This window comes from Gorilla gorilla, chromosome 4 (assembly GCF_029281585.2).
Source record: "Gorilla gorilla gorilla isolate KB3781 chromosome 4, NHGRI_mGorGor1-v2.1_pri, whole genome shotgun sequence".
In the NCBI taxonomy this organism is placed as follows: Eukaryota; Metazoa; Chordata; class Mammalia; order Primates; family Hominidae; genus Gorilla; species Gorilla gorilla.
The window spans coordinates 155,102,057-155,121,589 of NC_073228.2; the positions used below are offsets into that span (position 1 = coordinate 155,102,057).

At 46.8% G+C, this 19,533-nt stretch overlaps 1 protein-coding gene across 2 annotated transcripts; it reads left to right on the forward strand.

Annotated features, from left to right (window-relative positions):
* The first annotated feature begins 1,892 nt into the window (after positions 1-1,892).
* Positions 1,893-18,095, forward strand: GM2A (ganglioside GM2 activator). 2 transcript variants are annotated; one of them, XM_019027740.4, is made up of 4 exons: positions 1,893-2,148; positions 8,620-8,772; positions 15,590-15,772; positions 16,155-18,095. In XM_019027740.4, the coding sequence occupies exons 1-4, from the start codon at positions 2,068-2,070 to the stop codon at positions 16,308-16,310; spliced, it is 573 nt and encodes a 190-aa protein (XP_018883285.3). In that variant the 5' UTR covers positions 1,893-2,067; the 3' UTR covers positions 16,311-18,095. The 2 variants fall into 2 exon arrangements, with proteins under 2 accessions (XP_018883285.3, XP_004042891.3); XM_004042843.5 differs by having other exon boundaries at positions 1,922-2,148; positions 8,611-8,772.
* The last annotated feature ends 1,438 nt before the right edge of the window (positions 18,096-19,533 follow it).

The following is a 19,533-nucleotide window of genomic DNA, read 5'->3' on the forward strand; positions in this document are numbered from 1 at the left end:
AGTGTGGGAGCGGGCCAAGCAGCAGCTCAAGGGCCCAGATACAGAATCTTCTTGGGTCCAAATACCCCCTAGAGGTTTCCCATTGGCCACTTGGTGCTCACCTCATGTAAATGAAGTGGTGGCCCACAATCAATCTGACTGGTTAATCAGAGGCCGAAGTGAAGTTACAAAGGTCATGCTCCTGTGCAAACATCTGATTGGCTGTGGAAAGCAACCAATCAGGCTGAAGTGAAGTTACAAAGTTGCACTTCTATGCAATTTTAACATATAAACTGAAATGTATCATAGAAATCGAAATGTACTTTCAATTTCCCATCTGCTGCACACAAAAGGTGGGGGGTTGTAAAGAGAGTAGCCTCTGGTCCTCTTGTTACTTAGGTGTGGAAAGTTAGGGTTTTCCTTTCGATTTAGTTCTAGGAAGTCAGCGTGAAATGGCCTTAGGCTCCCTGCCTGCAGACTCTATTCTCCTACCTCAGTTGGGCTAGGTGAAAGGGAAGAGTTGATCAGAATGGGAGGATCATTATGTAAAGTATGGAGCTTAGTTAATAATAGCGTACCAATGTCATGCCCTCAGATTTAAAAAAAAATTTTTAATTTTTTATTCTTTTGCCACCTCCTTGTCGCTGGCAGTGCCCCCCAGTTATGCACAAGCACAAACTCTGGGTCTGCAGTCTGAACCCCCGGCCAGGCCACGGGTGTCTTATCAACAATAGAGGAAACGAACAGAACTTTGTACTATTTTTGCAACTTTTCTGTAAACCAAAATAAAAAGTTTACTTTAAAAAAGATGATCAGGTGGGTTTTAAATTCTACACATGCATTCTTGTACTCAACAGATTGTCTATTATGCATCAGGCACTGGGTATAAATGAGTGCCTGCATCATGATGCCACCCCTTGTGTAGTTTACAATCCTGTGGTAAATTGGCGGTATCGGTAACAACATCCCTGTTTTTTCTAAAAGCAAATCTCCAACTAGTATATTAACCTGACAAAATCTTGGCTGATGGGGTGTCTAAAAAGAAGTCTTGCTCTATTCCTTCCTAGCTGTGCGACCTTGGCAGAGCTAACCTCACTGTGTATCTGTGTCCTCAGTGCTAAAATTGGGGAAGAAAAAAAAAAAAAAAGCATTCCCTTGTGCGTCCTTAGCATGCTTTCAAGCAGTTACTAAATGTTAGTTTTTATAACGGTTATAATTATTAAAAAGACACGGATTCGTGAAGTCAAGAGATCAAGACCATCCTGGACAACATGGTGAAACCCCGTTTCTACTAAAAACACAAAAATTAGCTGGGCGTGTGGCGCGTGCCTGTAGTCCCAGCTAGTCGGGAGGCTGAGGCGGAAGAATCGCTTGAACCTGGGAGGCAGAGGTTGCAGTGAGCCGAGATCGCGCCACTGCACTCCAGCTCGGGCGACAGAGCGAGACTCCGTCTCAAAGCAAAAAAAAAAAAAAAAGACACAGATATGGGGAAGCGTAACATGGCAGAGAGCCTGACATTTTTGTCAGGAAGGACTTGGGGATGAAAACACTGAATCCGCGGTTTCCCAAAGGTCCTTCCAAAGGTGACGGCCCCGGCACGAGTTCACAAACCACAGCTCCGCCCCATCCCCTGCCCGGCCCCGCCCTTCCCAGGAGCTCGGCTCCGCCCCGCCCCCGACTCCGCTGGGCCCCTCCTCGCGCCACGGCCCCGCCCCTCCCGCGCTCGCAGCTCCGCCCCGCCCTCGTGATCCCGCCCCAACCTCATGCTAAGCTCCCTTCCGTTCCAGCCGCCTTCAGCTCAGCCGCACTCAGTTCCGCCCCTTTCTCTTCCAACTCCGCCTACGGCCCGCAGAGGGAAGGCCTTGACACCTACGCTAGAGAGACAGGCTCCAATGAAAAGAGCGAGGGGGCGGAGCCGGGAGGAATCGGTCCAATTCTCGGCCGGGAAGTCTCTGGCCGGGACGGGTCAGGGCGAACCTGCCAGTGACTGGACTCAGCTTCTTTGCGTAACCAATACTGGAAGGCATTTAAAGGCGCCTCTGCCGCCACAGACCTTGCAGTTAACTCCGCCCTGACCCACCCTTTCCGATGCAGTCCCTGATGCAGTCTCCCCTCCTGATCGCCCTGGGCTTGCTTCTCGCGGCCCCTGCGCAAGCCCACCTGAAAAAGGTGAGTGCACCCTCTTTTAAGAGTCTGTTTGCAGCCTCCTGGCCCAGCTACGGGTGTACGGGTCTGGCTGAGATATGGGGGTGGCCACTCCGTTCTCTAGAATTTGTTCTCTGCACTAGAGCCTTTCAAAGTAACTAATTATGGGATTCTGGTCTGTACAGTGAGGGTGGCCTCTAAAGACTTGTTCTGCTCCAGGCCCTTTTTGGAGAGATTAATCTCACGTCTGCACTCTCCTGCCCTCCCTCCAAGCGCCGGAGTGAAAATGCAGACAGCCTTAAAACTAAGTCATTGCCCCCAGAGATTCAGTCCTGTTAACCCTGCACCTTACTCCTGACCCCCACTCCTTATGTCCCCCATGATAAGGCCTGCTGCCTCATCTCTTCCCCTGCTCGAATGCCCTGAGGTCTTCCTGAGAGGTGGGAGGGTTTGAGAGCTTTTCCAGGCCAGAGGATCCAGATTTGCCCATCTGGTGACAAATACCCAGGCCTGTGACCCCGCTGCCCTTGGTTATGAGCCACTGAGACAACAGTCCCCGTACCCTCCAAGCTTCCTCCTTCACTTCTTATTCACACCGCTTCTTCCTTCACTTCTCATTCACACCGTGCTGCAGATCCCTGGGAAAGGGAAGTTCTGTAATCCCTTGACCTGAAAAAGCCTCGTTCCTGGCTTATTGCAGCTAGTCCAATGTCTTTCAGATTCAATCTATGTTGTTGCAAATGACAAGATGTTCCCCCTTTTAAAGGCTGAATAGTATTCTGTTGTGTATATATGCCACATTTTCTTTATGCATTCAATTTGATGGATAATTTCTTCATCAAGTGTCTGTTGATGGATAATTTCTTTATCCATCAAGTGTCTGTTGATGGACACTTACGTTATTTCCATATCTTAGCTATTGTGAGTAATGCTGCAATGAATATGGGAGTGCAGATAGCCCTTCGAAATGTTGATTTCAGTTCCTTTGGATATATACCCAGAAGTGGGTTAATGGCTCTTATGGTAGTTCTGTTTTATTATCTCATTTATATGCGGATTCTAACCAAGTTGAACTTACAGAAGTTGAGAGTAGAGGTGGGGTCTCACTCTGTCACCCAGGCTGGAGTGCAGTGGGGCGATTTTAGCTCACTGCAGCCTTGAACTCCTGGGCTCAAGCAGTCCTCCCACCTCAGTCTCCTGAGTAGCTGGGACTGCAGGTGTGGGCCACCAAGTTCTGCTAAGGAATAGGCTTTGAGATTTATTGCACACCAGGGTGACTATCGTCAGTAATGTATTATATACAGAAGCTCCTTAACTTTCCATGAGGTTATGTTCTGATAAACCCATCGTAAGTTGAAAATGCATTTAATGCAGCTAACCTGAGAATCATAGCCTAGCCTACCTTAAACATGCCTAGCCTAGCCTACCTTAAACATGCCCAGAACATTTACATTAGCCTACAGTTGGGCAATATCATCTAACACAAAGCCTATTTCATAATAAAGTGTTGAATGTCTCATGTGATTTATTGAAGACTGTACTGAAAGCGAAAAACAGTATGGATACTAAAAGTACAGTTTCTACTGAATATTTATCACTTAGGCACGATTGTAAAGTTGAAAAATGGTATGTCAAACCATTGTAAGTCAGGAACTGTGTGCATTTCAAAACAACTAAGAGAATACATTTCACATTGCAGTGTACCCCATAAATGTATACAACTATGGTTTGTCAATTTAAAAAAAACCCAAGATCAGGTGCGGTGGTGCACACCTGTAATCCCAGCACTTTGGGAGGCTGAGGTGGACAGATGGCTCGAGCTCAGGAGTTCAAGACCAGCCTGGGCAACATGGTGAAGCCCCATCTCTGCAAAAATACAAAAATTAGCTGGGCGTGGTGGTGTGCAACAGTATTCCCAGCTACTTTAGAGGCTAAGGTGAGAGGCCCAGCTACGCCTGAGCCTGGGAGGTCATGGCTACAGCTGAGATTGCACCACTGCATTCCAGCCTGGGTGACAGAGTGAGACCCTATCTCACAAAAAAAAACCCAAAAACAAAAACCCGATTCCATTGCCTCTTGGCTGCTAGCTGTGGTCAAGACATCACACATTTCTGGTAGCAAAGGGATAGGTCCAACCCTGATCCCCTCCTTTCTACCATCTTGGAAGTGTTTGAGAGTGAGGAACAGTGCTGTGTAGGGGAAAGCGGGTGGTACTGAAAGCAGGGAGGCTTGGCTTCTGATCATTCCCCTGTCTCAATCCATGGATTTCCTGAGTCTTGGTCTCCTCATCTGTAAGATGGGTGTGATGGTGCCAACCTGCATCTCGGAGAGTTGTCGGTGAAGGGAAATGCATTCATTGATGGAAAATTTCTAAAATCAGAAACAAATAAAGCCATATAAATCTGTGGGCTTGGCCTCACTCTGCCCCCCAGAAAGTCTGTTTTGCTTGTTGAATGAAGGAACGTGGACCTTTTGACTTCATTTGCCTGGAGAATTTATACCTTGTTCCTGAATGTTGGCTGAGAATGCTTCTCTTGGCTCCAGGGCTGGCCGCTATGAGGTGGAGTCTGGCTAGAGGTTGCTAGCTCACCCTACAAACTTGTTATATATGCTGTGGGTATGGATGCCATCTCAGACTAGGTCTTAGATCGGCAGTTTTGAAGAGGCCCTGAGACATTATAAAGGTCACTCAGAATCACACAGCACCTATGTCTTCTTGGGGCTCATGTGATTCAGAGCCCTGACCTTGAGTCCCTGGGCCAGATAAAGATGGGGGTGGGGGGTGACAGTGAATAAACATCAGGAAACCTGAATTTCAGTTCCTCTTCTAGCATAACTGATCTTGTGACTACAGGCTGTGATGGGTGTTAGATAACAGGGGAGGATATCTAGCCCCATGCTAGTCATATAGTAGGTGCTGAATAGACTCTATAGTGCTGTATAGTGGCTGTCATTTGTTGTACCCATACTATGTGCTATGTACTGGGCTATGTGCTTTTTTCCTAAAAAAAAATTTGGAATAATTTTAGGTTTATAGAATAGTTGCAGCAGGGCGTGGTGGTTCACCCCTATAATCCAGCACTGTGGGAGACCAAGGCAGGCAAATCACTTGAGGCCAGGAGTTCGAGACCAACCTGAACCTGGCCAACATGGTGAAACCCTGTCCATACTAAAAATACAAAAATTAGCCAGGCATGGTGGTGTACACCTGTAGTCCCAGCTACTTGGGAGGCTGAGGCAGGAGAAATCACTTGAACCTAGGAGGCAGAGGTTGCAGTGAGCTGAGATCACGCTGCTGCACTCCAGCCTGGATGACAGAGTGAGACTCTGTCTCAAGAAAAAAAAAAAAAAAAAAGAAAAGCTACAGAGATAATATAGAGTTTCTTTATACTCCTGACTCAGTTTTCCCTGTTAGCATCTTATATGTACATATCTCCAACACTAAGAAACCAACATTAGTACATTACTGTTAACTGAATTCTAGACTTTATTTGGATTTCACCAGTTTTCCCATTAATGCCCTCTTTCTGAGCCAGAATCCAATCCAGGGTACTGCACTGCCATTGTTGTCATGACACATATAATTGTAGTCCCCCCTCTCCTCCAGCCTATGACAGCTTCTTAGTCTTTCCTTGTTTATTCATGAGTTTGGCAGTCTTGAGGAGTTGCGCCCTGTGCTTTCTGTATACAAACATCTTACCCTCACAATAGCCCTGTGAGAAGATATCATTATGTCCACATAATAAATGAGGAAATTTTGAACCCCTAGGGGGTTAACTTACCCATGGTCTTAGCTAGTAAGACTGGCTGAGCTGGGTTTTAACTCATACCTGTAGTACCCATATCTCTGCCTCCAGAGCTGTGCCTTTCCCCTCCGTCTTGTACCACCCCTTCCCACTAGTTGGCCTAGGCTGGAATGGCAGATATCTGGTGACCAGCCTGGCCTTGGTGGGCACTGCTCATCCATTACACCTCCCTTCCCTGATGAGCCTGGACTCAGCAGCAGAATTTGTCACTACAGAGACAGCTAGCCGGGCACTACCCTCAGGAAGCCATCTTGTTATGTCTCCCCCAGGGCCTGGGGAAAGAAGAGCTTAGGAGAGGGAAGGGATTATTCTCCGGTAGGTACTCTGGATACCCTACCCCCACCCCCAGCCCGGAATCAATTCTCTGTGTGGATCAGGCTGCCTTAGAATCTATGAAAGCAGCCCCACCCAGAAAGCTAGTCCTGCTCCTATGTTGCCCTCCAGCCTGGCTCTTAATTCCAGGCAATCTTTCCCTTGACCACTTTCAATCTGTTCACAACCACAAATCACAGTGTAGTACTGTCCTTCAGTGGGGTTCCACTGCCCCTATAGTAAATGCAACCTCCCGATTATAGCTTGTGGGGTCCTGCATTAAATGACCCTCCTACCCCTCCAACCTCATCTGGGTCCCTCATCTACTACATTTAGCCCATGGCCTTCTCCCAGTGCCTGGAGCAGCCAAGCTTCTTTGTGCCTCGGGGCCTTTGCCTGAGTTCCCTGGGCCTGCACTTACATGTCTGACTCCGCATCCTGCAAGAGTCCGGCTTAAGTATCACTTCCCCACCACCCTATGTAAGTGAGTCCTTTGTTGCTGTCAGCATTACCTTCTGCTCTTCCTTTGTGGCACTCACAAATCATAGTGGGTGATATTTATTTGCATTAGACGGTAAGCTCCTCAAGGCAGGGCAGGAGCCAGGTCTGATTGTTTACCACTCTTGCCACAGCACTTAGCCCAGGGCCTATCATCATTGCTCCATAAATATTTGTGGAATGAATGTTGAAGGAAACATTTAGTGGCAACTATCCTGTCCTGCCTTTCTTAGTCATGACATGACCTTTCATTCCAAGGGGTAGGAACCCATTCCTAAAAGCTCAGGTAAAGGGGAAGTTTATTACAGAGCTGCAAGACATCTCTTGGAGCTGCCGGCAGGAAGTGGAGGCTAGGATGCTAATGGCTCCTTTAGTGAGCCGGCTCCCATGTTGTACCTGGCATTGGGTTATGAGCTTTACATACATGCTCTCGCCCTTGCAACATCCTGGAGAGGAAGGTAGAAATGCCTCCAGTTAAAAGATGTGGAAATTTAGACTCCAAAGGGGAAACTGGCCTATAAAATCACATGGTAAGTGTGGCAGAGCTATGATTTCCACCCAGGGCTGTTTGGTTAAAGCTGTCATTCACCCATGTCTCTCCAAAGCCATGCCCTTCACTGCTACTCCATACTGCTTTTATAGATAGGGAAGTGGGACTTGATCTGTTCCCTTTTCCACAGACCAACAGAGCCCTTAGCCCTTAGCCCTAACTTCTGCTTGGTCATGGATCACAGATCTAGATGGTCTGGCCTCAACCCAAAACTTAGGATCCAGTGACAGCACAAAACCCCCATATCCCCAGCCTTTTATGCCTTAATTCCAAAATTGGGCAGAGACAATCTGTCAGCCTAGCTGGGGTTAGGTGATCCCTGTTGAAAGAGTCAGTGATGGGAGTGTTGAAGGTGGGCATCAGCTTGGGGGTGTGGGACTGGCAGGTTTTCTCTCTGAGACAGGGTGTGGATGGAGGGCATGCCAACAGTCTCTCATAGGTGGCCTCCAGGGGGCTGGGAGAGGTGAGAGTGGGTGGGCAGAGAGTCTTCACAGTGTGGGAGGTGTTCAAGATCATCAGACAGGGTCCTGTTGGAGTGCGGAGTGGTGGTCACATGCAGTCACATGCAGATGTAGTGGTGGTGGAATCAGGAGACCTGGGGGATGTGGAGGAGGAACAGGAGGAGCAGCTCAGCACAGGGGTGGTGAGTGATCCAAGTGGGCATGTGGCATGAGAAGTGGGATGGGAAGAAGACACTGGTTAGGACTGGGGAAGTCCACTGGGGATTATTCATCAGCAAGTGATCCACTGGGGATCTTTTCACGAGTGTCCTATTCCTTTCTGAGTTAATCACCTGCCCCTTGAGAGTGGGATTTCAGATGCTGTTAGATTTCCCATTGTGTTTTGTGTTTCCCATTGCTCCTGGCTCTGGGTTGGGCATGGGGTGTGACATGAACAAGGTCCTGGGTGTGGGCTGCAGAGGTGAATCCTCTAGGAGCTTGCCCTCTGCTGGGATTCCAAGGCTGGCTGGAGAGGAGTGGGCAGCAGGGAGGTGGGAAGTCAGAGAAGGTGCCCACCAAAGGCCAATTAGGTCAGTCTCCTGTTTTGAAGTTCCAGGTCTATCATATCCTGCCTTATAGTTTACAATACACTTTTGGGAGATTATGTCTTTTGAGTCTTTTAGTTTAGTCTTGCCTATAAAATGAGTAGGATAAGTGTTATCCCAGGTTCATAGGTATGGAGTCTCATAGATGAGGCTCAGGGACGGGGGTGCCTCACCCAAGGTCACACTGCCAGGAGCTCGTTTTTCCTGTGATCTGTGATAGTTTCTTTTGTCAGCCTTTTTCTTCTTCTCCTTCCTTGCTGCCTGATTGTCCCCAACCATCCCAGCTCAGTAGCTTTTCCTGGGATAACTGTGATGAAGGGAAGGACCCTGCGGTGATCAGAAGCCTGACTCTGGAGCCTGACCCCATCATCGTTCCTGGGAATGTGACCCTCAGTGTTGTGGGCAGCACCAGTGTCCCCCTGAGTTCTCCTCTGAAGGTGAGCCTGGGGGTGGGTGGGGAAGGGGAGGTGCCAGGGTCTGGCCAGCAGGGGCACTGGGGCATGTATGCTTGGGGAAGTGTGAAGAATTTCAGAATCCTGGATTCCCAGAGAATAGTACAGGACATGTAGATTCAGCCACTCTTTCACAGGTTCATGGAATCTCAGGATCATAAGATTAAAAGGAATCTCCGATGTCAGCGCCAGCAACTTCCTGGTGAGGGCAGGAGTGACGGATACAGGAGTGACGGATACCTTGCACCTGGCAGAAGCGTCCTGGCCTTCTCTGGGCCTGGTGGCCAACTGCTCATTATTGTCTGACAGCTCTGGTTGGCCAATTTGGTTTTGTTGTTAATTATAAAATGGATATACCAATTAGCCAGTAATATATAGTCACTTTAGAAAACACAAGTGGTCAAAAAATAAATAAAATAGGCCAGGTGTGTTGGCTCATGCCTGTAATCCCAACACTTTGGGAGGCTGAGGTGGGTGGATCTTTTGAGGTCAGGAGTTTGAGACCAGCCTGGCCAACATAGTGAAACCCCATCTCTACTAAAAGTACAAAAATTAGCTGGGTGTGGTGGCATGTGCCTGTAATCCCAGCTACTCAGGAGGCTGAGGTAGGAGAATTGCTGGAACCCAAGAGGCAGAGGTTGCAGAAAGCCAGGATCGCACCACTGCACTCCAGCCTGGGTGACAGAGTGAAACTCTGTCCCAAAATAAATAAATAAATAAAATAAATCACTTGAAATCTCACTACCTAGTGATAAGGGATAAGCACTTTTAACATCTTATAGGATATTCTTTGCAACTTTCCCCCATACAATTACATACATAACACACATATTTATTTTTAATGGATATGTATAATAATAGGCAGTGCTCATTGTAAATGCCCTCCAGTAATCTAAATCCTGGAGATAGTCAGTGTTTGCTCTTTATATATCCCATCAGAATTTTTATGTGTTTGTAAATACATACACACTTATACTCATGGGATTATATGATATGTGCTATTATACTTGCTATTTTTTTTTGCATCATACTATATGTCCATATCTTTCCAAGGATTAGGTGGCTCTACTTATTCAATTTTTTTTTTACCCAATCATTATTTTATTATTTTAATGTATTGTAATTTTAGAGACAGTGTCTCACTCTGTTGTTCAGGCTGGAGTGCAGTAGTGTGATCACGGCTTACTGCAGCCTTGACCTCCTGGGCTTAAGGGATCCTCCCACCTCAGCCTCCTGAGTAGCTGGGACCGCAGGTGCATGTCACCATGCTTACCTAATTTTTTTATTTTTTGTGGAGACGGAGCCTCCCTGTGTTGCCCAGGCTGGTCTCAAACTCCTGAGTTCAAGCAATCCTCCTGCCTCAGACTCTCAAAACGTTGGGATTATAGGCGTGAGCCACCTTGCTCAGCCCACCCAATCATTTTTAATGGCAGAAATATTCTGATGTGGATCTTTCATAATTTATATAACAAGTCTATTGTTGAACATTTAGTTTGTTTCCAGGATAGTTTTTATTTGTTTGTTTGTTTATTTGTTTGTTATGAGACAGGTTCTTACTCTGCTGCCTAGGCTGGAGTGCAGTAGCGCAATCTCAGCTCCCTGCAACCTCCGCTTCCCGGGTTCAAGCGATTTTCCTGCCTCAGCCTCCCAAAGTGCTGGGACTACAGGCATCTGCCATTGCGCCCCACTAATTTTTGTATTTTTAGTAGAGATGGGGTTTCACCATGTTGGCCAGGCTGGTCTTGAACTCCTGACCTCAGGCAGTGTGCCTGCCTCGGCCTCCCAAAGTGCTGGGATTACAGACACCTGCCACCATGCCCAGCTACTTTTTGTATTTTTAGTAGAGATGGGGTTTCACCATGTTATCCAGGCTGGTCTTGAACTCCTGACCTCAGGCAATCCACCTGCCTCAGCCTCCCAAAGTGCTGGGATTATAGGCTTGAGCCACTGTACCTGGCCAGAGGGTTTTGTTTGTTTGTTTGTGTTTTGTTTTGCTGTAATAACCACCTTTGTAGAAATTATTCTTACAGTACATCTTTTTATAATTTTCTGATTATCTAGATACACACTTTTTAGGTCTTTTGATACATTTTGCCAAAGTGCCTCCCAATGTTTGAACAAACCTGCATCATTCCTAGTGAGCGCAGATGTCTATTCATAAGTTTATTTGCCTTTTGTATTTACTTTGGGAATAACCTGTTTGTTTCCATCCATTGACTATTTTAGGGGTGTATGTTTTTATATTTTCTTAGAAAACAATGAAGACTTTTCATATATCCATTGCAACACCATTTATTATGGTCCTTTCCTCTCTAGCTAAAATTGCTACCTTTATATGATGTTCCTCTATGCCCTTCAGTCTGTTCCTGATCCAGATCTATTCTAGTACCAGTTTTGTCTTAATTATTTAGAAGATTCCTGATTTGGAATCTGTGTTTCTATCATTATCCTTAGACCTGTCTTAATCACAGCTCCTACGTTATGGGCTTTCCTTGAGCAATACCTGAGTTAGAAAATCATGTAGAAAGTGCTTTGCACAGGGCCTGGCACCCAGGACATGCTCAGTACATTTTATATCTTGTGAACATTTCGATTAGTATCTGTCTTATCCTGCAGCCTCTTGACCCAGACACAAGTCCTGGATATGTGGCAGCTTTCAGCTCCCCTGCACCTCCTACCAAGTCTTTTCCTAGCAGAGTCATTGTGTTTCCATTACTGTTCCTCAAGTGATAGGGGGTCAAGCCCTGTACCCTTGGATCTGGGCCAAGGGATGGAATCATTCCCTATGTATGGACACTGGACTGTTTCTCTGCCAGGGTCACACACATTTATTTGTGTGCTCCCTCTGCTGATCTGGAGTGTGGGCTCTCCTGATAGGCCGTCCGCCATGCTCCCTCTGCTGCCATCACCATGCAGCCACTGGTGTTTCCAGGGAGGGGGCTATACAGCTGACTTGGAAACAAGAAGCTGGCAAACCCGCTCTTCTGCCCTCAGCCTGCTTTTCCTGGCTTCTTCACAAACCATTAAGATGGGTTTTACTCCCTATTCTCCTTTTCCATTGCTTTATTACCAGTCATAAATTTGGGCCTACATAATCTCCTCTGTCTTTACTGTCACTTGTGCTTAGGAAAAATTAGGCTCAGATCCCCTCTGCTCCTTCTTTTTCCCCAATTTTTTTTTTTTTTGAGATGGAGTTTCACTCTGTTGCCTAGACTGGAGTGTAGTCGTGCGATCATGGCTCATTGCAACCTCTGCCTCCTGGGTTCAAGGGATTCTCCTGCGTCAACCTCCAGAGTAGCTGGGATTATAGGCGTGCACTTTTTTAGTAGAGATGGGGTTTTGTCACATTGGCCAGGCTGGTCTCAAACTCCTGACCTCAGGTGATCTGCCCACCTTGGCCTCCCAAAGTGCTGGGATTACAGGCGTGAGCCACCAGGCCCGGCTCCCAATATTTCTCATACATATATATATATATATTTGGTTCAGTTCTTTTTTCAGGATATGTGCATATCAACTATTAGATGAAAGCTCTTCTGACCACTTGCTAGGGAGAAGAGATGATGAGGGACAAAGGGTCTCAGGAAAGGTTGCAACTTGACCCAGGTCACAAAGCTAGTTGTTAGCATGGACAAGGCTGGTATGTTTCTCTTGGGGTTTGGTTCCTGAGCTTTTACTGGCAGGGAGGTAGACTTGGTGCTTGGTGTATTTGCAGGGGAAGGGAGAGGAGTGCTGCAGATTCAGTTCCAGAACTCTCCCCTTGCCCAGCAGACCTGCTTATGAGAGCTGCCCAGAACTAAGCTCTGGATGAGCCTGGAGCACTCTTGGGGTCCATGGGGCTTCAACCCCTTGTTACACTGAGGCCCAGAGGAGAGTGACTGCCCAAACCCAAGAAAGCAACTGCCATCCTCTCTTTCTCTGATCTTGCTGTAGTGAAATTTCTTTAATCAAAAGTCAAATCTGAGACCTGGCTGGATTTGACTCCAGCTGCAATTTTTAAAAGTTAAATGTCCCGGATTCCATGGCCTTGGGTAAGACTGGGGCCTGCTCAGGAGCTCCCTTTTCTCTTTTGACTTGCTCCATGGGATCTGGCATAGTTAATAACTCCGAATGCCCAGCCCTCCCTCAAGTTCCAGCCTGTGGGACCCTGGTTTTCCCATCCTCAAGAATTGTAAATTGTCACTGTATTTGTCATATGTACTTATTCCAGCCTTTCAGGCCTGGTAACTTGGCTCCCCCAGCACCCAAAGTCATATACATGCCTGGGCTCATTACTCCGCCCTGCTTCCTTTTCTGAGTCATAGTAGCAAATAGATTGAGAATAAGAAATGAGCCATCATTTGTAATTTCCAAATGGTAGGTGTGGCTACTGCCTTAGAACCCTCTGTTGACTTCAGTTCAGTACACTTCTTGTGTTGTGCTGGTCCTGTGCTGGGGGTAGGAGTAGAGATGAGGGAGCCACTACCCCTTCTGGTAGATGCAGCCCTACAGGTTCCAGCCTGGTGGGAGGAGGCCTGGCAGGACTTGTCCCCCTGCTGGCCTCCTCCACTGCGTGTTCTCACTCAGGGCATAACTGGCTCAAACATTTTCATTAGGGTATTGGCGACACAAGGAGAGAGTATTGGCTAAGGAAAAAGGCAGGGCAGAAGTCATGGAGGAGGAAGCTTTTGATTTCAGGCACTGTGCGAAGTGCTGGTATTTCCCTCCGAATGGGACCTGTGAGAGACGTAGGCACTCTAAAATATCCCACTTTTGAAGATGAGTTGAGGCCGGGTACAGTGGTTCATGCCTGTAATCCCAGGACCTTGGGAGGCTGAGGCGGGTGGATCATTTGAAGTCAGGAGTTTGAGACCAGCCTGACCAACATGGTGAAACCCCATCTCTACTAAAAATACAAAAACATTAGCCAGGCATGGTAGCTCATGCCTGTAATCTCAGCTACTCAGGAGGCTGAGACAGGAGAATCGCTTGAACCCAGGAAGCAGAGTTTGTAGTGAGCCAAAATTGCACCACTATACTCCAGCCTGGGTGACAGAGTGAGACTCTGTCTCAAAAAAAAAAAAAAGAAGGTGAGGGAATGGCCACTGAGAGAGATTAAGTAACTCACCCAAGGGCACAATAAAACTAGGAAGTGGCAGAACTAGCATTCCAACCTAGGCCCTCTGACTTTTCCTAGGCAGCGGGGTAGAAGCAGGTTTGATGAGAGAGAGGAGGGCTGAGAGGGTGCTGTGTGGCCAGTGGTGGAGATAATGGGTATGTCTTAGGCGCAGATGAGGCCAGTGAGAGGAGCAATTAGAATTTGTCCACTCAGAACACAGGATGTGCTAACTTCTTTGTTCTTTCTGGGCCTGGAGGAAGGCAGCTAATATCTCGACATCTGGGGCATCTGGAAGACTTGAGTCCGTGGCCTGGGAACCAGCCTGAGCCCAGCAGCCTCTTAGGACATAAGTGCCCATCCAGGATTTAATCTCTTAGAAACAGAGCCCCAAATAAAGTGAGCCTACAGGCTGGGATTCCTAGAATGCTAGAATGTCAGAGCTGAAAGGGATCCTAAAAATGTGATTTCCTGCCATAACACGCACAAGGAATCAGATATTTGAGAAAGCTAATTTCCTGGTGCTCTTTCCTGAGAGTTTTCCCTTGATACCTTTGGTGGGTGATGGACATGGTTCTGAAGCCAACTCATTTGGCACTAGAGGCAACTAATACATGGTGACTGTTCAGCACGTGCCCGGCACAACTGGGATGTCCACCACGAAATTCTGGCCACTTCCTCCTGGTCAGCTTCAGCCTCCAAAACGGGAGCAAAGTCATGACAGTATGGAGGTGTGAAGTGTGTTCTAGAGCTTCTCACCCAGCCCTACTCCAGGCACAAGAGTCTTTTGTAGCTTTCCTGGCTGAGTCAGGGAGCCCATACTCCTTGAGGCAGCTCCATCTGTTGTAACCTAGCTATGATTTTATACCAGTCTCAAGGTGATCTTTCTATACATTCCTGTTGTTCTTAATTCTGTCTTCTGTGGCTGTACGGAGAAAATGTGACCCAAGAGCAGCCAGTTGGGTTCATTTTGGTAACCAGCTCATCAGTTGGTAGTAACTACCTGAAGTCCTATGCAGAAAAGGATTTTGGGGCCACGACTGGGCTCAGAAGGAAAACCCAGGAAACAATGCCACAGTTAACCAGTTAGCAGTTAGATGACAAGTGCATTTCAATGCAAGTGTTAGAGCCAATCAATGGGTAGTGACTACCTAAAGAATTCTAAGACTATGGACTGAGCATGATGGCTTACGCCTGTAATCCCAGCACTTTGGGAGGTGGAGGTGGAAGGATTGCTTGAGGCCAGGAGTTCCAGACCAGCCTGGGCAACAAAGTGAGACCCCATCTCTACAAAAAATACAAAATTAGCTGGGTGTGGTGGCATGTGCCTGTCTATGTTTCCCACCTACATGGGAGGCTGAGGCAGGAGGATCATCTGAGCCCAGGAGTTTGAGGCTGCAGTGAGTGCAGTGAGCCATGATACAAAAAAAAAAAAAAAAAAAGAATTCTAAGTCTATGTATAGTTCAGTGTAGGGGGAAAATTCACATTTGATTATTAATGTCTGCCATGGGCACAATAATACACTATACTCACACATGGGCCACAATGTTGCCATTCGTAGAACAGACTGTCTCTAAGATCTCATCCAGTTAAAAATTCTATGATTAAAATATATTGCTGCTTTTTTGAAGACAGAAGAGCTGGTATGTTTGCCCTGGAATTTACACTTATAACCTTTTTCAAACCTTTGTTTTATTTTTTTTTACCAGGTGGATTTAGTTTTGGAGAAGGAGGTGGCTGGCCTCTGGATCAAGATCCCATGCACAGACTACATTGGCAGCTGTACCTTTGAACACTTCTGTGATGTGCTTGACATGTTAATTCCTACTGGGGAGCCCTGCCCAGAGCCCCTGCGTACCTATGGGCTTCCTTGCCACTGTCCCTTCAAAGAAGTAAGTACTTAGGGAGGAGAGAGCGTTACCCCTGTGGCTAAAGAGATGGGGTTTGGAGAGAAGGGTCTTTGCATTCTCCTTCTGCAGATCTGCATGTCTCTGGATTTGTAAGCCAATGTGTCCTATCAGGAATCACTTATCTTCCGGGAGCCTCAGTTATCCATCTACGAAATGGGAGACTTGAACTTAGATGTGATCTTCAGGGCCCTTTATCCATAATAATCCATGCTCTACAGTGCTATGGCCATCTCTCATCTTGTGCGGCCGTTTTGAGAATGGGAAGAGGGGTGGTAGTTCACGGCTACAATCCTAGCAGTGGCTCTAGGAGAAAGACCCCATCAGTAGGCTCCCACTGACTGGTGGCCCACTGGCTTTCCCGCAGGGAACCTACTCACTGCCCAAGAGCGAATTCGTTGTGCCTGACCTGGAGCTGCCCAGTTGGCTCACCACCGGGAACTACCGCATAGAGAGCGTCCTGAGCAGCGGTGGGAAGCGTCTGGGCTGCATCAAGATCGCTGCCTCTCTAAAGGGCATATAACATGGCATCTGCCACAGCAGAATGGAGCGGTGTGAGGAAGGTCCCTTTTCCTCTGTTTTGTGTTTGCCAAGGCCAAACTCCCACTCTCTGCCCCCCTTTAATCCCCTTTCTACAATGAGTCCACTACCGTCACTGAAAATCATTTTGTACCACTTATATTTTAGGCTGGGGCAAGCAGCCCTGACCTAAGGGAGAATGAGTTGGACAGTTCTTGATAGCCCAGGGCGTCTGCTGGGCTGACCACGTTACTCATCGCCGTTAACATTCTCTCTAAAGAGCCTAGTTCATTTCCAAAGTAGTTAAGGAATGGGAACCAGAGTGTTTTAGGACCTGAAGAATCTTTATGACTCTCTCTCTCTCACTCTTTTTTTTTTTTTGTCACTAAGTTAAAAGCGAAGTGAGAGTATTAACGTTTTTGTTCTCCTCCGGCCCCCTGTTACAATGAAGGGGCAAAAGTATTTGCTCTTAGTCTATTCCTCCCTTAACTTCTGTGACTAATTTTTATTTCCTTTCTAGATTTGCCCAGTTAATACTAGGGTGCAGTGTATCCTGGAGAGGTAGGGTGTGTGGGGGAGGAATCCCTTGGGGGAGATATTAGGAGAGCTCTGTTGTTTACAAACTCAGGTACCCACAGGGCCTAGCAAGAGACTTAAATGACTGATAAGAACGTGAGAAACATGTTGCTTCCAGGCTTGATTTCGATTTTTCCCTTTTTTTTTTTGAGACAGAATCTCACTTTGTCACCAGGCTAGAGTGCAGTGCTGCACTCTCAGCTCACTGCAACCTCCACCTCCCGGGTTCAAGCAATTCTCCTGCCTCAGCCTCCCAAGTAGCTTGGACTACAGGCCCTGCCACCATGCCCGACTAATTTGTGTATTTTTAGTAGAGATGGGGTTTCACCATGTTGGCCAGGATGGTCTCGATCTCTTGACCTCGTGATCCGCCCACCTTGGCCTTGCAAAGCGCTGGATTACAGGCATGAGCCACTACGCCCAGCCAATTTTTCCTTTTTGATTAAAGATACTATTACAATGTAAATATTTCTTACACAGAAAGTCACAGCACACGTGCCCATTGATACAAGGCTGCTGAGGCCTGGTCTCCAGTTGGAAATATAATTAAGGGTGGCAAGGACTGGAGTCAGTTGGAGAGTGCAGAGCCAGTCTGTGAAGACAACTGCCAGATACTGGCAATACTCCAGCCTGGTGACAGAGTGAGACTCTGTCTCAAAAAAAAAGTTTCAATGTTTACTCCTAGAGAAGCCAAAAATCCAGATTTGTATATGAAATCTTACCATTTTAAAAGATTGGCAGCTAATTATTTTTTTAAAAAGCTGTGCAGTGTGATGTGTCCCAAACGGACTGGCTCATGGATGGCCACGTCACAACCTCTGATCTCAGACCGTGCATGCCTTGTCCTCTTAAGACAACTCCTGTGGCACCGTTTCTCCCTCCACAGGGCCAAAGCCATAGTGTCCGGTCCCAAAGACAAGGCTTTTCCAGTGCTAGGAGAGGTATGAGCAGCCTCTCACCTGTGAGCTGTGGGGATCACAAGGCTGCCTGCCTCAGTCTTGGAGTCCTGTTGGGTGAATGAGGCAGATGGGAAAGAGCCTCACCAGCAGCTGCTGTTGGAGCAGGGGTCCAAGGAAGAGAGGGTGGCCTCGACATCAAACTGCCTGGATTTTTCTACCACCCTGTTACATCATAACAACTTCTGAAACACACACCAGCCCTGAGTTCTGGGCTCATTTGAAGCCTGGAATAGCAATAAATCTTTTTAACTTGCTGACAGTTTCTCCCTTGCCTTGGCTGCAGATTTCATTGATCACATCTCAGGATTTCAAAAGCGTTTTTGGGGTGGGGCTCTTTTGGTTGGAAGGGTTTGTTGGAACGGTACAGGTGAGCCGAGGCGATTCCAGGGACGGACCCTTCTGCAGGAGCTTGAGCTTGCTTGTTGTCTCTGCTTCATCGCCATCCAGCTCCCTTGTTTGCTATTTTGCTTTCCATCACATCATGACTGCGGAGAGCGAAAATCACCTAGTGACCATTGAACAGGCCCCAGTGACAAAATCTTTTTATCTGAGGAATTTAAAAGGGAGCAAAGACCACCTGGTGACTATCAGGCCATGCAGAGGCAAAACGCCTTATTTGGGGAAAATTAGAAGTAATTAGACTTTTCTATTATCTAAAGCAGGCATCTGGTTCCAGATTTCTTTTCCCCGAAAAAAACCTTAGAAGTAACTAAAATTTCTGTACATCTCCGGAATGCCATGCTGAAACTCACTGCAACCCCACGGTCCTGCTTTAAGGTCCATAAATATCCCTAAGGAAAAATCCACTGTGGTACGTTCAGTCCTCTCACCGAGGTGCCCCACGGCAGTCTTCTGCAGCATTCTTCTAATACCTTTCCTTTTTCAAACCTATACTGTTGTTGGTGAATTCTTTTTACCAACCCACGAGTTGACCACTTCCCAATGCTGGGGCTCTGACACCTCACCTGGCAATGACCTCCACAGCCGTTTCCCTCTGTTGGATCTTCCAGCCTTATTCTCAACAGTTCCTTTTTAGTTCACATTCTTGACTGAATCTCAGTAGCTCAGTTAATCTTTTTATGTCTGCTCTGCTCTTGGGTCATATGTTCCTTGAGGTTTCTTAGGGGTGGGGGATGAGGAGTTAAAGTTGGCATCTTCAATCGCAGGTCAAAGCAGACTTTAATAAATGGTGCTGAGCCAACTGGAAAGCCCCTTGGAGAAAGTTGAAGTTAGACCTGTACTTCACACCATATGCAAGAATGAACTCCATCTGGATCCATGATCCAAATGTAAGAAAATGAAGCCATATAAATACAGAAGGAAACGTGGTGGAAATATCCAGTGGCAACAAAATATTGACACATTTGACCACATGAAGATAATAAAAATGCTTAGTAAAAACACAATAAAATCAAATGAGTGGGAGAAAAATTTATCCAGCCTATATCATAGACAAACAGTTAGTGTTCTTACTATATAAGGAATTAAAAATTAAGGGACAAAGGACCAAAAACTTGATAGAAAAACTGGGAAAAGACATGAACATACTCACGTAAAGATATAAAAATGGCTCTTTAAAATGAAATATTCAAACTAACTCATTAGAGAAATGTAAATTGAGATAATACTGAGATACCATTTATCATCTCTAAGACTGGTGAAAGAAAGAACAACACATTTCTGTTAGGCAAG

What these genes read in the sequence shown, in the direction of transcription:
- GM2A (XM_004042843.5), top strand. Translation starts at nt 2,068, where the DNA reads ATGCAGTCCCTGATGCAGTCTCCCCTCCTGATCGCCCTGGGCTTGCTT. An exon ending in CCCTGAGTTCTCCTCTGAAG is followed by an intron (nt 8,773 to 15,589) that starts GTGAGCCTGGGG and finishes TTTTTTTACCAG; the next exon opens with GTGGATTTAGTTTTGGAGAA. An exon ending in GCCACTGTCCCTTCAAAGAA is followed by an intron (nt 15,773 to 16,154) that starts GTAAGTACTTAG and finishes GCTTTCCCGCAG; the next exon opens with GGAACCTACTCACTGCCCAA.